The sequence below is a fragment of the Pseudochaenichthys georgianus genome, chromosome 13, assembly GCF_902827115.2.
Source record: "Pseudochaenichthys georgianus chromosome 13, fPseGeo1.2, whole genome shotgun sequence".
In the NCBI taxonomy this organism is placed as follows: domain Eukaryota; kingdom Metazoa; phylum Chordata; class Actinopteri; order Perciformes; family Channichthyidae; genus Pseudochaenichthys; species Pseudochaenichthys georgianus.
The window spans coordinates 3,726,825-3,746,265 of record NC_047515.1 but is presented as its reverse complement, the minus strand read 5'-3'; the positions used below and the strand labels follow the sequence as shown (position 1 = coordinate 3,746,265).

The window sequence follows — 19,441 nt, the reverse complement described above, 5'->3', positions numbered from 1 at the left end:
GGGAAATTCCTTCGACTCATTTTGAAGTTTTGGGGGAAGCCGGAAGTGACGTCAATGCGGGAGCTTCACTGTGCGGCGAGAGAGCCAAACACGGACAAAGTGTGTTGTCATGCATAGAAATGGTGAATTACTGAGTTTTAGGCACGTTAATAACGTTGTAATGAAGTTGACTACAGTATATTCATATGTGTCAGTACTTTCATGTCAATTCGGCGACATAAACATAAATTATCGTGGTGAAGATGATTACATTAGGATTTAAAAATCGGAGCTGCTGAATTTCCTCCCGTCGGATGTGATATAAAAACAAATCGATTATTTTTGTAGTTGTAAACTCAAGTGGATGAAACTACATTTATTAGTGCTTTCATGTCAATGCGGCGAACATATGATACATTAAATGATCGTGAGGATGATGATTAAAAATCGTTTGTTTGAGCCGGTCTGCATTTCCTGAGGAGAAAACAAACCGATGCTTTGGGTAGTTGTACTAGTTCACCAACAACATGGATTAAACGTGTGTTTTTTTTACCACAATGTTGGGGAAATGAATGGATAAAATGCACGTATTATTATTATTATTTATTATTATTATTCCCACTCCGATCGGGACACTAGGTCCACCGTTTCCCCGCAGCGAGTCTCGCCCCGTTGACAGTTTACATGGGCTGGGCTGGGTGCAGTAGCGGACTGGCCCGGTACCGAAGTGGGCCGGTCGGAATAAGTCACTAGCACATCCCCCACTCCCCCGTTGACAACTTACTAGCGGTACCGAAGTGGGCCGGTCGAGAGTCCTGGGATGATTTTTAGTCCCAGTCCACCACTGGCTACATGACCGTATGATCGCCCATATTGACGCACCTCATTCCTAAACTTCTAACAGATACAACATAAACCGATCCTTCAGCCTCATGAGCTCTCAGACACGTTCAAAATTAAACTGTCATCGCTGTCTGAGCGTGCTGCTGTGTGCGCCGTCGTGCGTTTACATGCAGAAGCTGGGATCCTGAACGGTGCTTTTGCAGCTGGAGCGCTGTGCCCGCAATGACGTCACCCATCATTTGGCGGGACTTGAAGAATCCGCGAGAAGATCCAGAAAATGGTCAACATTGAAGGCAGATTAATGGTTATCAAAGTACAAATCTCCAAAATCAGTTCAGTAACGGTTTTCAAGGGGACAATATTTACTCAAATGTAAGGGTTTGGATGATGGGGGAAACTCGTGTCACAGGCTCTTTAAAGTGTGCGCTGAGAAAAGCAGAGATAGCGTTAGCACTGATCATTAAAGCTGTCATCCTGCCTTGACAAGCTTTTAAAATGTATTTATCGTCTGAATAGAGCAGTGCAGAAAACCTAAAACAGAGCCCCTCCTCCAACACACACGAAAGCGCACATGACCAATGAGGGCACGAGATAAGTTTGCGCACAGATGGAACGCTGACAGGCAGGTAGGCCATCCAGTTACTTTAGCCGGGCCGGCTTAAAATGATTGGTCGTGCTTTCTACAGTACTACGGCTTCCACAGATGACATTTTTTTATGGATTTTTGTCAAAGCACTTCAGATATTCATTGATATCGGGATGTTAAGAGCATTCCATGGAATATAACAAAAAGTGTTTCTGAAATAAATTACCTACCCCACCTTTAACACAAGCTGAAGAGATGTTCAGGATATGTTCTATGAGAGAAAATATGCAAGTAAATACTCCACTGGTAAATGTTTAAACCTTCTATTTGTCATAAACACTGCTCCTAATACTAGGATGGGTCAAATGCAGAGTAACCGTTCCGTTACTAGTACCTGTACTATGTAATGACAATAAAAGTAAAAAAAAAAACAATACAAAAAAACCCCACAGCAGCTGCTAACCAAATAATAGCTGCCTTTATCTTAGCAGTGGTGACGCTAATCCATGCGACCATGATGTCGTTTGTTTGAAGTGGAGGTCATTTTGCTCAACCAAACTTGAAAGTATCGTTAACGTGTGTGTGCGATAAATCTTATTTTCTCCAATCATTCAAAATCCAAATCAACCAAAATTCCAATATGACCATAACAAGTTTTCTTCATAAATTGAATGAAGATTTTGATAAAACGGATCAAATTATGTTAAAGCAGGCTGCCTTTTAATCATTCTATTTTTTGTTTGATTTCTCGACCAAGGTTAGCGTACTTGGCACCATTTTTGTAGTTGAATTGCCGCTGTAAATTGTATTCATTTGGCACTGCCACCACTTTGTAGCAAAGGTGACGAACCGGCTTGTCTTTTCTCGACTCTGACATTTTTGTATTATTCATATTTGTATGACCCTTTATTGAGACGTTTGAGTATGCATGTAATAAAATCGAGTTGCATTTTTGGACATGTACTTCTGTAAAGCAGTATTGAATATATGATAAGCGAACTGTATTCTTTGCAAGCTCTTGCAGGTCATTGTGTTGGCCCTCGGCCCTTGAGTTTGACTCATGCTCCAAGTGACTAAAGAGGAATCCAGTGTAGGGCAGGTGGGTGACAGCGAGGGCCTGCTGGACCTGGGGCTGACACTTGAGCCCTCTGGCAAATTAATTCCACTTCATTGGTATCTCATTATTTCCAATACTGCATCCGAGTCTGACGGGTATCAATCTAAAGAATACCTTTTTATAATTGGTGTCTAACAAATGTCTTACCAAGCTTTCCTGGCTCAGCATTCTTATGTTTATACCATGTGTTAGACACCAAATGTACATCCTCTGTCAGCGACATCAATCACATGGACAGATCTCAGTCATCTCCTTTATGGAAGCGTTACGCAGCTTCTTTCTTATGGAATGTGATATTGAAGTATGATCCTTCTTTTGATGTGATGTGTTTGAAGAGTGATCATTTGAATAGGAGTCTGTGAGTCTGTGAACAACTATTTTAATCGTATTAATGATGTGTTTCAGTGAAGTGCACAGTCTCAATGGATTTGCATAGTAGGGTATGATGAGAGAAGGTTAGGTTGGAAGCAGCGAAGGGTCATTTTAGAGTTAGGTCATATCCATGGTAGGACATGTTTGACCCGTGGCATATTGAAGCATGGACCAACATTAAATGGAGAGCACTAACATCTCAAACTTTATTTTTTCCTCCCACACACTCCCCCCCCCCACCGTGACATAGCGCTCTAACAAATTGTGCGTTAAGGGCTAAGTGGCGGGTATCTCGAAATGGTTGGGCCAATCACACACAGCCGGTCAGCTAACCAATCAGAGCAGACTGGGCTCTGGTTTCAGACCGAGGGTGAAAAGATGTGCTGCAGCACAGGCAGTATGAGAACAATAAAGAGCTTCTTGAACATTTAAGTACATACATGTCACAGTAGAGAAACAAAAGACTAACATGAACCTGAAAATGAACATAATAGGGCCCCTTTACAGGGGGTCCGCGGGGTCTTAAAAAGTATTAAAAGTTGTTGAATCAATTTAGCAAAAATTAAGGCTATTAAAAAGTATTAAAGGGGCATTTTCCAAGGTGTTACATTTTGTAGCTTGTTTCCAATAAGTATATAAATGGTCCAAAGAGGTTGTGTTCTACAGTCTGCCTGAATGTAATCATGGCGTAGGTGTGTAGTGTGATTCTGTGGAGTTTATTGATGGCATCCCGTTGGGTTTGACGTCATCTGAACAGGACATCGCACGCTCACTGCTTGATAGCAGGTCCGTTTACGCCGGTTGTTAAACAACATCGTTATGGGGAAATGCAAGTCTGCGTCCAAATGGTTGGAAGATAAGGAGGAAGGACAATCCATACTGTATATCGTAAATGTGAGGTAAAGTGTGTCGCCAAGGTAACCGGTGAAAACTCGAAGTGGCGATGAGCACTTAAAATGTATGGATCCCTGCAGATACCCTGCTTTAACAAAGCCATGAGTAGGCCCATATGCTGTATCTGATGCCCAGTATGCCGGTTTGTTTCTGGCTCACGGAACTGTTGGGAAATGTCCTCCTCACCGTCTCCTCCTTTCAACACTGCATCTAAATAATGGTTTATGACTAAAAGTTGTATATTTATGTTAAAACCTCAAAATCAAAAAATACATGTTTTTATAAATATGACTCAATTTGCTCGAGAGCGTTCTTGTGTTTGCACATGTAAATGTCAGTGTGACAATATGGTTTGCCTGTGTGCCCAGTTTCCAAAAAGAAACCCTCTCTTTATGTTCCAATAACCCCTCCCGAGACAAAGAGACGCTTTGTCTCGGCTCCATATAATTCTGAGTCCCTCTTTCATGGTTGGCTCTATCTCCATCCCTCCTTAGTGCTTATCCCTCTCTGTTCCCCTCCACCTGGCCTCCCTGACAGTGCACCGGGGATTGATAGAGTTGTGCCTCAGTGTTGTATTTGGAACAGGGGCAGCTTGAAATACCTCACCTCCCACTTGCTTTGACCAATTATCCCCTTCCCTACTGGGCTGAAAGGGCCGAGTGTTATAGATAACCTTCCGCTGAGCGAGAGAGAAAGAGTGCTCTCTACTCTCCCTTTGTCAATTACTTGTTTCTTTGTATTTCTCAAGTCCTCTGTCCTCACTATCCCCTTTTTCAAACCCCTGTCTCTCCGTGTCTTTCTTCCACTCCATCACATTCTCAATAATCCTCTTGCTCCCGCAATACAGCAACAACAATAGCCTGAATCTACACCATTGAACTGCTAGCGGGGCTTTCCATCCAGTTTTTTTACACAGGGAGAGTTAACTAATAAAAGAGATATCTCAGGTCCGCTTGACCTTGACCTTAATACATATATAAAATATCTGTTAATACATACTCCAGTCGGTGTAATCCTATATTTATTTGATTGTTTAAGTTTTCTAATCATTAAAAATGCTTTGAGAAAATTCAGAAATTAAAAGTTGAAATACAAACAATAAAAAAACAACTTCAGAATAAACTATAACTTAATGATCAAATGTCATTTGGAATGATAAAAACTGCACATTAGGGAAATGTTAACCTGCAACACCCGTACTTGAAGGTGCTGGCATTTTGTGCAATACATGGTGCCCTCCCTCTGAAGGTGTTTACCGGTACACATCATTTAGCTGACGCTTTTATCCAAAGTGATACAAGTGCAATTAACCTTGAAGATACAAACTAAAAAAAGCAAGAATCCTGTACGTACCATAACTTAACCTTTCTAAGTGCTATCTGTGTTGTTTGAATTGTTGGCCAAGGTGCAGTGGAAACGGGCAGGTCTTCAGTCCGAGACAGAACTGTAGAATGCAGTGGTTGCATTAGTAACAATCCAAAACAGGCCCAACTGCTCAGTTATAATTCAGACAGTACGTTGGTGGTTATCAGGACATCTGTGAGCTGCTTTGTGTGTAGTGGACCAATGTTGGTGACAAACTGCCATTGTAACATTGAGACACAAATCATTAATTGCATGCTTTCCCCCCCCTAATTTGTCGGAACTAGTGTTGGGAACGTTTCAATTTCATGGCCTCCTATCTGAGCCTCATTGGGCCGGGAGCAATACCCCTCTGACTGTGAGGTGGATCTCATGAAGAGTTGCTGAGAAAATACAGACGGAGAATTCTTCCATTTAGATAACACCCTTTGACCTTTTTAATGTCCAAACACAACTACAGTATGAGCTTCAATCAAGTGTGAAGTAATTTCTTTGCTTCGTTTGTTGAAGTGTTACACTTGAAATAATGATGGGGACCAACTCACCCAGCAAACAAACAGTTACCTTATCACAGCACAATTTAACTGTTGTTTAAAACAGTGTAGTGTTTTACCAAAGTAGACATTCAGATTTTCATATGAACATGTTGCACAAATGTGTTTTTGGCTCAGTCTGTCGAGGAATACCAGGCTGTTGGACACATCTTGCATTAGGGTTTTTTTTGTGTTCATGATATGTGAACATTTGTTCAATAAATAAATAAAATGTATTTGCTAAATGTGGTATAAGTAAAGCAGGGGTGGGGAACCTTTTTCCTCTCAATGGCCATTTCAATGTTTTCAACATCCTCCGAGGGCCGTACAAATTATTGACCTCTGCTTAAAAATACTAAAATCACAGCCCATTCATTTGGCCTTTCTTTCATGCTGTGCAAAGAAAAAACAACCTCTTAATCCAGATATCTTACCATGACTCACGTATACATGCACTTGCACGGTGTGGCATGATCATCAAAACAGAAAGATATGGACACAAGATGTGTGCACATTTATTTAGTTTCCTATCCATGTGAACAGTGGCGGCCGGCCCATAGCGTCTTTGGGTTCAAGAAAAGCGCTATAGAAATACAATTTATTATTATTATTATAGGGGTGCTGCCCCCCCTTTTCCCACATTTTAGATTGTCATTAAAAAAAATATATATATATTTAAAAAAAAATATATTTTGTATTTTTATTTTTATTTTTAATAAACAAGGTACATATTATATAGTTGGTATCAGAAAAATGTATAATCTACAATAAGATCTCGTTTAAAATTGTGTTACAATGTAAGTCATGTGTTTCCTGCCTTGCTGCAGAAATCTTTGCCCGCGTATCATTACCCTCTCTCGTCTGGGCGGTAAGAAAAGAGCCCTAAGTGCAGCAGCAGCCAACCAAGTGCTGACTGTTGCTACCCCCCTAGTATTGTTTGGTCACCACATTTCCACAGCCCCACCTAAAATATTTTCCACCGTCCGCCACATGATTTAAGTGTGAGGGGGGGAGGCCTGACCTCCTCTACAGGGGTCCGGGGGCATGCTCCACCCGGGAAGATGTTTTTTTTAAATGTTGAAGTTAAAAGAATCAATATGGTGTACTTTGAGAGCAACATTAGGAGATCTATGGATACATCTCTCAAAATCCATATGAAACAGAACTGTAAACAGATTTTTATTTTTATTTATGGATATTTTAGAAATCACTCCCCTTTTAAACTGTATTCTTGTTTATTAATAACAACTTTTACTGTCCTATAGTATTTTATACCTGTTTACTTTATTCTCTTATTTTTTTATAACTATAATGATCATATAAAGATGTGCCTTTACCTCACTGGTTGTAGAAAAAGCTTCTTATATTCGTTAGCATAGCTAGCTAACCAGATGCTAATAACAACACAGTTATTGACTGTATGACAGATGAACAGATCACCACTGGGCTTACAACTAAAAACACAGCCACGCAAAAACTGCGGCATGTGTACGGCTCCTTATGGGTACTGCAATTTATGAAGTGCCGGAGCGGCGTTCTGGTGCTCTCCGGCAGATCTGCACCCCTTGTCAGACGAGACATATACCACGTGATGACACGTTAGGCTTGTGTTGTGTTCAAGGACCCTGACCTTGGCCAGGAAAAACAGGCACTCGCTTGATTAATTTTTTTCTTTTTTGCGTGTGTTTATAAATGACCTCGTGGGTACCAAATGGTCTCCCGGTCCGTATACGGCCCGGAGGCCGGAGGTTCCCCACCCCTGAAGTAAAGGAAGGTAGACCCATAATACATTTAATATGCAACAAACTATTAGTACAACAATCTCATGTTTATCCTCGAACATTTCCATTAATCCCAAACGCTGTTCCTCCCTCCAGAGACAGAGGACGGTGTACAGGCTGACGCTGGTGAAGGCCTGGAATGTGGAGGAGATGCAGGCGTACTCGGAGCTCATTTCTTTGGGGCAGCCGGACTTCATTGAGGTCAAGGTAGGGTTCATCAGTATTTGATTTATATTTGCATGTGTTCTGTCTTTCTTTACTCGGCTAATGTCTTATTTATCATTATTGTTGTGGCCGATTATCAAAAATACAAAGTTCCAAGGACACTTAGCCTACGAGGCGATTTGGAGCTATGACTCTCTTACAAAGCGCTTTAATGAATACCATGTACTCACGGGTACGCCTTGAGGTACGTCTTGAACGTTTTAGTCATGTAAATTCCCTAGATCCCTTGGCCGTCCACTAGCAACTTAAAACACTTTAAACTGCATATAATAAATAAATACAAGTACAAATGCCATCAGGCGTGCGGACGCGTCCAGTCCAAACTCTTGCGCACTATAGTGTGTTTTACGGAAGGAAACTAGCTGGTAAACAGTCATAAACCTTGCACAGTCGAGAAATATACAAAACTATACAAAAACTGTGTAATTATAACTTGATATTATCAAATGTTTTTTAATTAATTTCAAAGAATATGCAACTGTCTCATCAACCATAAATATTTACCATGAATAGTATTACGCCAACAAGGAAAAAGCACAAGAGAAGGAAAGAGGTTAAAAGACACAGAAAGCGGGATACAATACAATTATATTTGTATCTATATTGCATGTCAATGGATTATTTTAGTAGCTGTGTAATAAACAACCATCAAATCTCTTCATGGTGAGCCGACATGAAGCTGAGGGGTTTTGGTCGGGGATTTTTTCTCATTAATAATCTTTATTTATCTCTGTGTATATGGTTTTACATGATTTGATGCGTTTCTGAAGTATACCATCATAATAGCACATTTGCTCCTCATTCATTCGTTTTCTGAAAGTAAACAGGCCAGTTTTTACAGAAAATAATAATCTTTAAGAAAAATCTTCATACATCTTATATCTAAACAAATATTCACATATATTCACATTCACACATATGTAATCAATTAAGTCTAGTTAGGACAACATGCTTTTCTCCAACATACAGTTTAACTGTAGAATAACATGGAAACATTTCACTTTCAACAGCCCTAGAAACACTTAAATATTTGAAATGAAAGAACATCAGAATTTCCTCCTATTTCTTCTTGTTCTTCTCTTTGACACTTCACCAATCTAAAAATTAAGGGAACAGGCTGAACGAACAACCTGATATTGACACTGAAACTCATTGTCTTCACATCCTGTATCTTATTGAATGTTTGTTCAATCTGAAATGAAAGAGCCACAATATATTCTATTAAATATCATTTGGACTCTTAAGAGCCAATAAGCTATTTTGAGAGTTATTTAAGAACTTCAGGGTACTTTTGCAAGTTAAGATCAAACCTGTTCATTTAGCTTTGTTGCATAAGGGTCATTATGGTTCTGGATAAACAGTTAGTCACACTCCTATGCAAATCTACTGACTGGAATTACAACTACAGTTATTTTAACAACACTGCTAACACCAGAATGTATTGTATGTAGCCAGAATAAGAGTCCATATAAAAGAGATAACTTTCATAACTCACTCGAATGGTGGACTGAGATTAATAGTATTGGAAGGGGCACCTGGTGGCAGTCTGAGAAGTTGTCATAGTGACAAACTCGCCTCAGTCTGTGTTCATTATTCAGTTTATCATATCCAGGTATGATCCCAGTAATAATAGCAGTGGCAGATGTAGTTCTAGTAGTGACAGCTATGGTAGAGCCATGGTTCTTCCTGCTTGTATGTTTTAGAACCAAATCCATGTAATTCACTTAGATTGTACTATATTACACTTTTGGGGGTGCTTTCAAGAGTAATTGTCTCGGTTATAGATATTATAAGTTAGGGTTCCTAACTTGCCATTTGTCTTTAAAATAAGAAACGGTTTTGGGGGATTACTTGACAGCAGGATTCCTGACAAGACGCATACAAAGGAGGAATCAAAAGGAGGAATAGGGGGGATAAACTAGTTTAAGTTATTTTAGGACATGGCTTAGTTGAATACTTGAGTATGATTGGTAAACTCAGACAAATTCAACTGTGTTCTTTTGCAATATCAGACCGCCGCTAACTGTCGCATGTGCAGTCATATCGATAAAGAAAGAAGTCTGTTCAATTTAATGTTAGTTGTGGGCAAAAAACCCATTATCTTCCATCAGAAATGTAGAGAAAAAATTGCCAAACTGTCCTTAGGGAAGAAATTAAAAAGAGAAGAAAAAGAAAACGGCGCAAGAGAAGGAAAGAGTTTAGGAGACGCAGAAAGCTGACCCACAGAAATGACCAGAAGACAGACAGGAAGTAAACACTAACAGGACAAAAGAACACACACATCTAATGTTAGCAGCGTACTGTGTAATAATAATAATACATTACATTTATAAAGCGCTTTTCCTGGTGCTCAAAGCGCTTACAAGCAAGTAAAACAAAATATGGATGTAGATGATGAAAAGAAGGGGACCAAGTACAGAACCCTGAGGGACGCCATGATTGACGGGGGCTGTGGGGGATTTGGAGTTGTTAATGGAGATGGATTGATGTCTGTCAGAGAGATAGGATTTAACCCAAGAGAGGGCAGTACCGGTAATGCCAATGGAAGACTGGAGGCGGTTGATGAGGATGGAATGGTTGATCGTGTCAGCAGAGAGGAGAATGTCGTTGGTCACCTTGAGTAGGGCAGATTCTGTGCTGTGGCGAGTACAGAAACCAGATTGAAAAGGTTCATGAAGGTTATTGCAGTCCAGATTGGATTTTAGGAGGCAACAGTTCGCTCCAGAATTGTTGACAGGAATGGGAGGTTAGAGATGGGCCGGTAGTTATTGAGGGGAATCAGGGTTGAGACCAGGTTTTTTGAGTATGGGAGTGACAGCAGCGAGTTTCAGATCAGGGGGGAGGAGTCCAGTGGACAGAGAGGAGTTAATGACTGTGGTGATAAGATGAGTGAGTTGGGAGAGGCAGGCCTTGACAAGGGTGGAGGGCATGGGGTCCAGGATGGAAGTTGAGGTATTCATGCCGGTGACTTGGGCAGCTATTTTCCAGTGAGGTAATTTGTCTGAAGGCTGTAAAAGGGTGCCTGGAAGGAGGAGGGTAGGCAGGTTCCGGAAAAGGATGGGTGGTGGATGAGACGGAGGAGTTGGCTATGTTGCTGTGTATTATTTCAATTTTGCTTTGGAGGAATGAGAGGAAGGATTCACACTTTGAGGTGGTGAAGGAGTTGGAGATATTATCCATGGGGTTGAGGAGCTTGTTAATAGTTGAAAAAAGGGACTTTAGGTTATTGCTGCCAGATTGTATTACAGAGGAGTAGTGGAAGGAGCGTGCACTGTTGAGGGCATCTTTGTACTGCTGTTGGTGCAGTCTATAAATGTCTTTGTGGATAGTGAGACCAGATAGTGTTTAGCATGTCTTTCGAGCTGGTGACCTTTCGTTTTGAGGCAACGGAGATGATCGGTGTACCAGGAGGCCGAGTGAGTGAAAGAGACATACTTGGTTTTTATTGGAGCGAGTTGGTTGAGACAGGAGGAGAGAGCATTGTTGTAGGTGTTTACCAGGTCAGTAGGGGAAACATTCTGGGTGACGGTGGAGTCAGGGATGGTGTCAGCCAGTAGGGAGGAGGGGTGTATGGACTTGATATTCTGGAATTGTATGGTGCGCTTCTGCTTGATGAGGGGGGTTGGGGTTAGGATGTCCATGATGATGGCCAGGTGATCGGAGATGGTGAGGTCAAAGGTGGTCAGGTTGCTGATGGCAATGCCAGTGGTGCAGATCAGGTCCAATGTGTGACCTTTTTTATGGGTGGGAAAATCAACATGTTGTGTGATATTGAAACAGTTGAGTATGTCGAGGAGTTCTGAAGCGGTATTGGAGTCGTTTGAGTCGACATGAATATGTCGCTTCTTCTGTCGTTTACATACATCTTTTGGTATATTTGGCTCGGTAGGAAGACTTTGATGCACATTCAGTACCAGTGTGTGAGGTTGTGCTTATGATGGCGATATCCGGACGTGAACAGCGAGGACTACAAAAAGAAAAACGAGCTGACATGATGTATGTGCAAAACTTTGCGAACTCCAATAAATCATTTAAACCAGCGATTGTTGCCAGACTTATTACTGACTATCGTTCTTAATGTGATACCAAGTCCATCTTAGACCTGTGTACACCTTCAGACAGCCTCCAAGTGAAGCACACGGTGTTTACTCACAGTTTGAAAGCAGCGTGGAGAAGTCTTCATCTGTGTTAAACTGTGACCCGCTCAGGTAAACGGCGATCCGCCCATGGGAACTGGGACCCGCCCAGGATAAACTGTGTTACGACTTCTGTGGCTATCTACCAGCGATCATGTTTAATATGAAAGACTACACACACATGTATCCCTTATAAAAACGGTATTCTGCAGCACTCATCCAGATAAGATGTGACTGTTAACTCGTTTTGCAAAGATTGCAGCAGAAATGTCATTGCTGCGTGTGCAGGGATATTTAGACTTTAAAATGCTGCTTGGTCATGAATGCTGCTTGGTCATGAATCCTCTATTCAAACATAATATTCAGTGTGCATCGACATGAAAATAACAAAAAAGTTCATGCTGGACTCAAAACCCGAGTCCCAACAGTAAGAATCACTAAAGTCCTGCGCGTTATGAGTGCGCCACGAATCAACACGTCGCAATAGATCACCACATTTTATTTTGTTACATTAACATTGTTAACAAGTTCCAGAAAAATGCAACCCGACCATCATTTATAATGTGAGCGAATGTATGTACACTTTAAGCCATAATATACATATTATAGTAGTGTTGTCACGATACCAACATTGGTATCGTCAGAGATACCTCACTGTCAGAGATATAGCTAAAATACATCAAAATGTTGCTTCTGGCGTCTTTTTTGTCAACAAGCCGAGGCGCAGTGGCAGTTGCACTCCCACTTGCAGCCATGCTTCTCGTTTTCTCACATGCCCTGGCAGCTAGCGCGTGCACGAGAGAGGGGAGGCACTTAGAGCGTTCTTGAGAGGGGAGGGACTGCAGGCACGGCTGCAGTGCAGGGAGTGGAAGTAGAGCGCTGAACACACGGCTCTTATTAAAACGGCGCTTTCTCACCGGAGTACTTTCCCCCGTCATTCTTAAAGTACCGATACTAATGAAACGGAGGAATCATACCATTTTTAACGGCAGGGTATCGCGGTACCTTTCAAGTATCGGTTACCACCGTGCAACACTATATTATAGTAGGCATTTGCGTAGAAATTGTATACTGACTGAGGTCTGTATTAAGCATCATTAAGACCTACCGAGATCAGATATCCTAGTTTATCGGCCTGCGAGCCCATATTATGTTGTGATAAGTGTTAATTTTACATATAAATGTGTTCTAGTGCACACATTAAGTTCCAATATGCAAATCAGGCCATGTGTTTCGTGATATTTGCCATGCAACATTATGCTGTACAATATAATATTTAGCCTCACAATATAGACATTTTTAAACGCTAACTTTCTAAATAGGCCCAGCATTTCCTTTTGCTATGTCTGCTAATGCAGTAGCTGATAGGATGTAAACCTGGACCAAAGCTGTTGCGCTAGAAATAGAATGCAATGTAAAAAAAGGTTTATATTCTAGCAATACTGGCTGTCTTTTCTGTCTTGCGACAGACTCACCAAAATAAAATACTTAACAGCATAGGCATCACAGTTTACCCTGAGCGGGTCACAGCTTAACACAGGTGAACACTTCTCCACGCTGCTTTCAAACTGTGAGTAAACACCGTGTGCTTCACTTGGAGGCTGTCTGAAGGTGTACACAGGTCTAAGATGGACTTGGTATCACCATTAGGAACGATATTTCAGTAATAAGTCTGGCAACGATAGCTGTTTAAATGATTTATTGGAGCTTACAATGTTTTGTAACAGACATCATGTCAGCTCGTTTTCTTTTTGTAGTCCTCGCTGTTCGCCGTCCGGATATCGCCATCATAAGCACAACCTCACACACTGGTACTGAAATGTGCATCAAAGTCTTCCTTACCGCGCCAATATACCAAAAGTGTATGTAAACGACAGAAAGGAAGCGACATCTTGTGCCCCAGTTGATCGGGGAAACCAGTTGATCGGAACACCGGTACGCAGGAAAAAAGCAAATAGGTAACGGAAAACTACTTGAACAAAGTAGCGATTCAGTTGGAGACAATATTGACAGATGTTATATATAACTAACCGATGTATAAAGAAAGATCAGATCAAAATATGTTACAACACGAACTGAAAGTAGGATAGCGGTGGAGAAGCGGCGACAAAACCACGCCAGCGTCCTCTCCTATCGGCAGAGTGTAGTGGCTTTCTATCTGTAAATGATGCCCACTGTTTGCTTCTCTGTCTGCCCGTGATTGGCATTATATATTATATGGAGCAGCTCCTATCATGCTTTGACTATTGATTAGTTTATCCAAACATTTGATCAATTATGAAGAAGTCTGTCTAAATGAGCTGTGTGCATTAGAGTCCTCTTATTACCTGCAAATGTACTCCTATATATATTTCTTAGTATAAGGAGCTTTGAACTGAAGTTGATATTCGGTTTTATTCTGCTTTAATTCCACTGCAGGGGTGCAAGTTAATTGGTTCGAACAGGTTGAACCCCCACCCACACATGATACACACACTAATCCACACGTCATCGTTCCCCTTGTGTGTTCATTACATTCGTCCTTCATCCCAAACGCCCAGCTATGAAGGCAGAGACCGGTTTGAAAGGCTTCCCACAGACAAAGTTAGCATTCATGAAGCACCTCTTCCCACATGGAGCCCCCACATGGGAATACCCCCCCACATCTTCTCATCTATAATCTAGATCTAATTCCTGCACTACATAGTAACAGAGGTCCACCTCTGACCAGTTCTCCACTGGGGATCCAAACTCCTCCCAGCAACTGTAATTATTACTTTCTCTAACCTTCATTTGTCCCAGGCCATGTGTGCTGAGCTGAATGGTCTCTTTTCAGCAGCCAGCTCATTTACACAGAATCACAGTGCAAACACAGTCTCACCAGCAGCAGAAAGGAGCATGTCAGTGTCAATAGTCGTACTGAAGACGCCTTAACAAAGAGTAGCAGTTGCAGAAAAGCCCCAAATTATAAATATCATCATCATCATCATCATCATCATCATATATCATCATCATCATCATCATCATATAGGGCGCCAGACTGCACTTCAGTCTTCCAGCAATTTCTGGTGACCAATGGCCCTATTTTGAGATTTGTATGGACTGTTATCAGAGGAGATCTGGGAAGGCTTGCTTTTGAATCCCCAAAGGCTTCCAGAGGATAAGAAATTAGTTCACATTTGCCGTGGAGACAGTGGACCACAAATCTAAACCGCCACATTAGACGCTCTCAATGCACATCATTGATATCTGCATCTGATTATCTCTGAGGGACGGAGACCAAGGATAATGATGTTATGTAATTACAAAATTACTCAATATTACGTTGAAAAATGTGTTCATCCAGGTGACAGTTTTCCTTTATAGCAGCAGGAGAAACGTATTTATGTATTCTCCCTGTCCATGTTCTTTTCCTCTGGTGTTGCTTCATGGTGCTGATGGGGCAGAAATAAGAGCACACCACCGAAAATAGTTATGACCCAACTTACTCTGTTGAAAATGTGCACACAAAACTGGAAGTAATAATGTTGTTGCCTCAAGCACTCTTTGATGCAACAGTTAGAAACTAGACACTTCGGCAATATCTGCCAAATATTGAAAACATTTCAGAGCTGTAAACTGAATGACTGAATACATTACTTGAGAGGTGGCCCTTCTTTGGTGGCTGTTAATAAATACTCAAACGTTTTGAAACTGAAAGTAAAATAGGAAGCCAGTGCTGTTGTACTGGTTCCTTGCTGTCAGAGGTTGGCAGCATGTGGTGTGAAAACTAAATAAACCGTTGAAACCATGAATAGATTGTTGGAATCTCATTTGCCTGGCAGCATGCTCCCATATTAAAACTAAATACAATTATTATACACATCTGCAAACCAGTCAGTTGCAGTTTCCATCCATCTCTTTCCAAAATGGCATCAGTTCATTAACAGAATCAATGCTTTTTTGAAGTTACAGGTACCTTGGCTTTTGGCGCCTAAAATTATCAGTTCATCTTTGAGTTTTCTCAAAATGTGATGAAATTCCCTCAATGCGGAGTTATCCTGTTCATGAGAATGGCTGTGTCGCTATCACTGGCACTGAGGCAGAACGAGCTCACGCTCATCCCAGCTATCTTCCCCATAGCGCAAACAAGCAAGGTAGTTCATGTAGTTCTCCATGTGCACTTGTTGCTGATGGTTGTGGTGGAGGAGCTGTAGATTTTGCACTAACATCTGTATCATGGTCAGTAGCGTCTGGAGCACCAACGCAACCCTGTGATCCGCCATTGTTGTTGTCGTTGGCGAAACGCATCAGCAATGACACGGGGTGAGCAGGAGAGGAAGGGAGAGGCGGGGCTATGGCGTCATCGATTCAGGAAAAGATCGTATAGGGCGTACACACGGAGCCGCAAGCGTGTCATCTCCAGACTTCCCCACTTTGGGAGCCGATTTCAACCTTTATCGGTTTGGGGCTCCGAAACCGCGGCTCCCTTTCGGCTTCGTGTGGACGAACCGTCTAGACGATAAAGAACTTTAGCGGATACAACTGAAATCCTCTCCGTGCGGACGGGGCCTTACTCTCTCCCTTAACTTAATGCAGTTAACATCTAAGCAGAAAGTGCAAGAAAAGCAATAAAGCACACATAATTATATAGGTATAATATAAGTATGTAAATGGCAGAAATAAAAAGCTAAAGTATATAACATACAAACCTTATAAATACATAATAGGTATTAATATGCAGTATATTAGGAGTAGTGTACATATTGGATACACTATGGGCTTCTATAGTACAGAGGTTTTATTTGCTGCTGTTTTTGGAGATTACCCCTTTGACCTGGAAAAGGGGTAATGCCTGAATACTTGACTTCAGTTTGACTCTTTCCTGGGTGAAGATCAGAAAGTGTTCCTGGCGCACACTTCAGAGACTCAAGCAATGTAATAGCTGCTGCACACTGACACATGTTAGTGTGCATTATGTGTCTTCTGATTAAGCCTTAGTGACAAATATCAAGATGAGTAAACAACTTTGACTGTTTTTAAACTCAGCATGTTGGCACCAACACGATGTGATAGCGCAGTGTGAGTAAGAATCGCAAACACAAATATGGTAGTGGTGTATTTGTAGCACTGCAGTTAGAAGTGAACTGCATGCTTCCTGTCTACAAGCACACCATAGTATTAAGATTATTATTAAGTAGGGCAGCTTTCTGCAGCTCCACGGAACAGACTGTAAATAAGCTTAGTACATATTGTAATAGCTTTATATATGAACAAACAAGCATATCAACTCTCCAGTGAAATTCTTAAGTCTTAACGATATTAAGGAACGTCTTTACGGAATGTCTTACATATTGGCACGAAGTCCACTTTGAGAAAGATGAACTGATTAGATTTTGATGGTCAAAGAAGAAACTCAGTAATTCACAAACATAACTAATTATCATAAATGTCTGAAAGGAACATGTTGCAGAGTTTTAATTCCCTCAAGAGAAAATGATAAATGATTCATAAACAAGTTTTTATTTTGTTTTATTTAATAAAGTAATAAATAAAGTCAAAATACAAATGAAATCCATCTCAAATTGTAGGAACAGAGTAACTTTGTTACTCAGAGGATAAAGAGGTTCTGCACCACGAACACAGCTAACAGCCATATAGAAGAAAGAAAGCAGTCTACTAATCCTACCCATACATTATCTTAGACATTCTAATCTAAATATTCCCAACATTAAACCATATAACCCTCCAGTCCTATTCATTTGAAAATCCACCTTGTGCCACACATTTAAGACAACAATACCATTTAACAGAATAAAAAGTACAAGACACAATATATGATTATAAATGATTATATGATAATGTGGCACGACAGATAACATCACAAACGTATTGTACACCACAACTTGACTGATTAGTGTGTGCCAATACTCCTGGATGGACCGATGTGATTTCTGGTTCTGGTATTGGACCTGATGCAGAGTCCTTCAGTGCACAATGGGCCTCAGAGACACATTCCCTTCATCGCTGCCTCGCACCTTTCTGCACTCATCCCAACTCATCAGTCTCTGCCACGGGGAGCTGTTGTTCTTCTTCCTCCTCATCACCTGGAACAGCAGCACAAACTCGCCCCTATTGATCACAAGCACTCGGCGCCCAGCGTGCAGTTCTGATTGATGTTTACGGCGCTTCCTACTCCGTTTCTCACACCCACTCAATGCAAACATATCATTCAGCTCTCAACTCTCGCTGGATTAGCAGCAGTTGTTGCTGTGCAGGACGTTTCTATTGGATTCCAGAATGTTGCAGAAAATAAGATCCGTGACAAAGGCACTTCTATGATACGTATGAGCCTTGTTCAACAGGATGATCTCCAAATATTAACACTTATTTTATGACAAACTCACGTTGTCACGGTGGATTCTCTAACCACCGCTAGGCTAAAAGCGGACTTGTAGTAGACCTTTTTATGAAGCAAAGAAATGTATATAATATTTACCAGTGGGGCATTCACTGACGTATTTTGTCGTAGAACAAAATGTGGCAATCTCTGCAGCTTGGGTTAATCACAGATCTTCTTTTTAGGCATCTAACTAAAATCTTTTCGACAAAGGAATCGGAGGTGGTAAAACTAACTCCCGGGTTTAAGCAGTCCTTCCTGCACCACTCTCCATGACTTGCTGTTGGTCACTGCTTTTCTTTACCTTGTGTTTTACTTCACGGAAAATGTATGCTTGTTTATTTCTTGAGTCACCTTTTGGTTTGCTATTTTGTATTGGATGTTGGATTGGAATACATTATAATGTAGTGTTTTTTGAGCTGTGTTTCTGATTTTGTGTGTGTGTGTGTGTGTGTGTGTGTGTGTGTGTGTGTGTGTGTGTTGTGTGTGTGGTGTGTGTGTGTGTGTGTGTGTGTGTTCAGGGAGTGACGTTCTGCGGGGACAGCCCTGCCAGCACTCTGACCATGGCTAACGTTCCCTGGCACCAGGAAGTGGTCACCTTCGTCCAGGAGCTGGCTGACATGTTGCCTCAGTATGAGATCGCCTGTGAACACGAGCACTCCAACTGTTTGCTCATCGCACACACCAAGGTAGGAACTCTGTGACTACATACACCTGAAACATAGTGAGTCCTTACATTGTTGCTATTGCACCTACTTACAACTGGAATCATTTCAAATAACAAGGAAACAAATCCATAAAATATGACTTGACTTCAAGTTTATTCATTGCAAGACTTTCTTATCCAGCACATCTTTTAGTTGCAAACACTGTATTGGTCCCAGCTGCTAAAATGAATATGTGTTGGTTTCCTAAAAACCTCGATGCTAGCAATACATATGTGCAATAGTGTTACTCATTGGACATTTTTGAGACATAGTGATGTGCCTTTTTCACTAAGTTATCATATTCTGTAGATAAAATTTTAGGAAAAGATAATAAGAATTCTTCAATAATGACAATGAATATTGGTTGCAGCCCTAGTATACATATAGGAGGCTTTATTCTACAAGTAATACACTTGCAGTAAATGATATCTGATAACAAAGAGACAAACCAATAATAATACTCTGATCTAGATTGTGTGCTTTTTTCTTTGTTGCAGATAACTTGTGATATCATGTTTAGAACTCTTAGCTTTGCAAAATGTGGCTAA

General features: G+C 41.0%; 1 protein-coding gene across 1 annotated transcript in view; it reads left to right on the top strand.

Annotated features, from left to right (window-relative positions):
• Positions 1–19,441, top strand: part of LOC117457436 (S-adenosyl-L-methionine-dependent tRNA 4-demethylwyosine synthase TYW1-like) — a 112,337-nt gene extending 92,896 nt beyond the window's left edge. The window contains exons 14-16 of the mRNA XM_034097526.1: positions 7,564–7,674; positions 18,708–18,875; positions 19,391–19,441. Of these exons, the coding sequence (XP_033953417.1) occupies positions 7,564–7,674; positions 18,708–18,875; positions 19,391–19,441 (330 nt within the window). The remainder of the gene's footprint in view (positions 1–7,563; positions 7,675–18,707; positions 18,876–19,390) is intronic.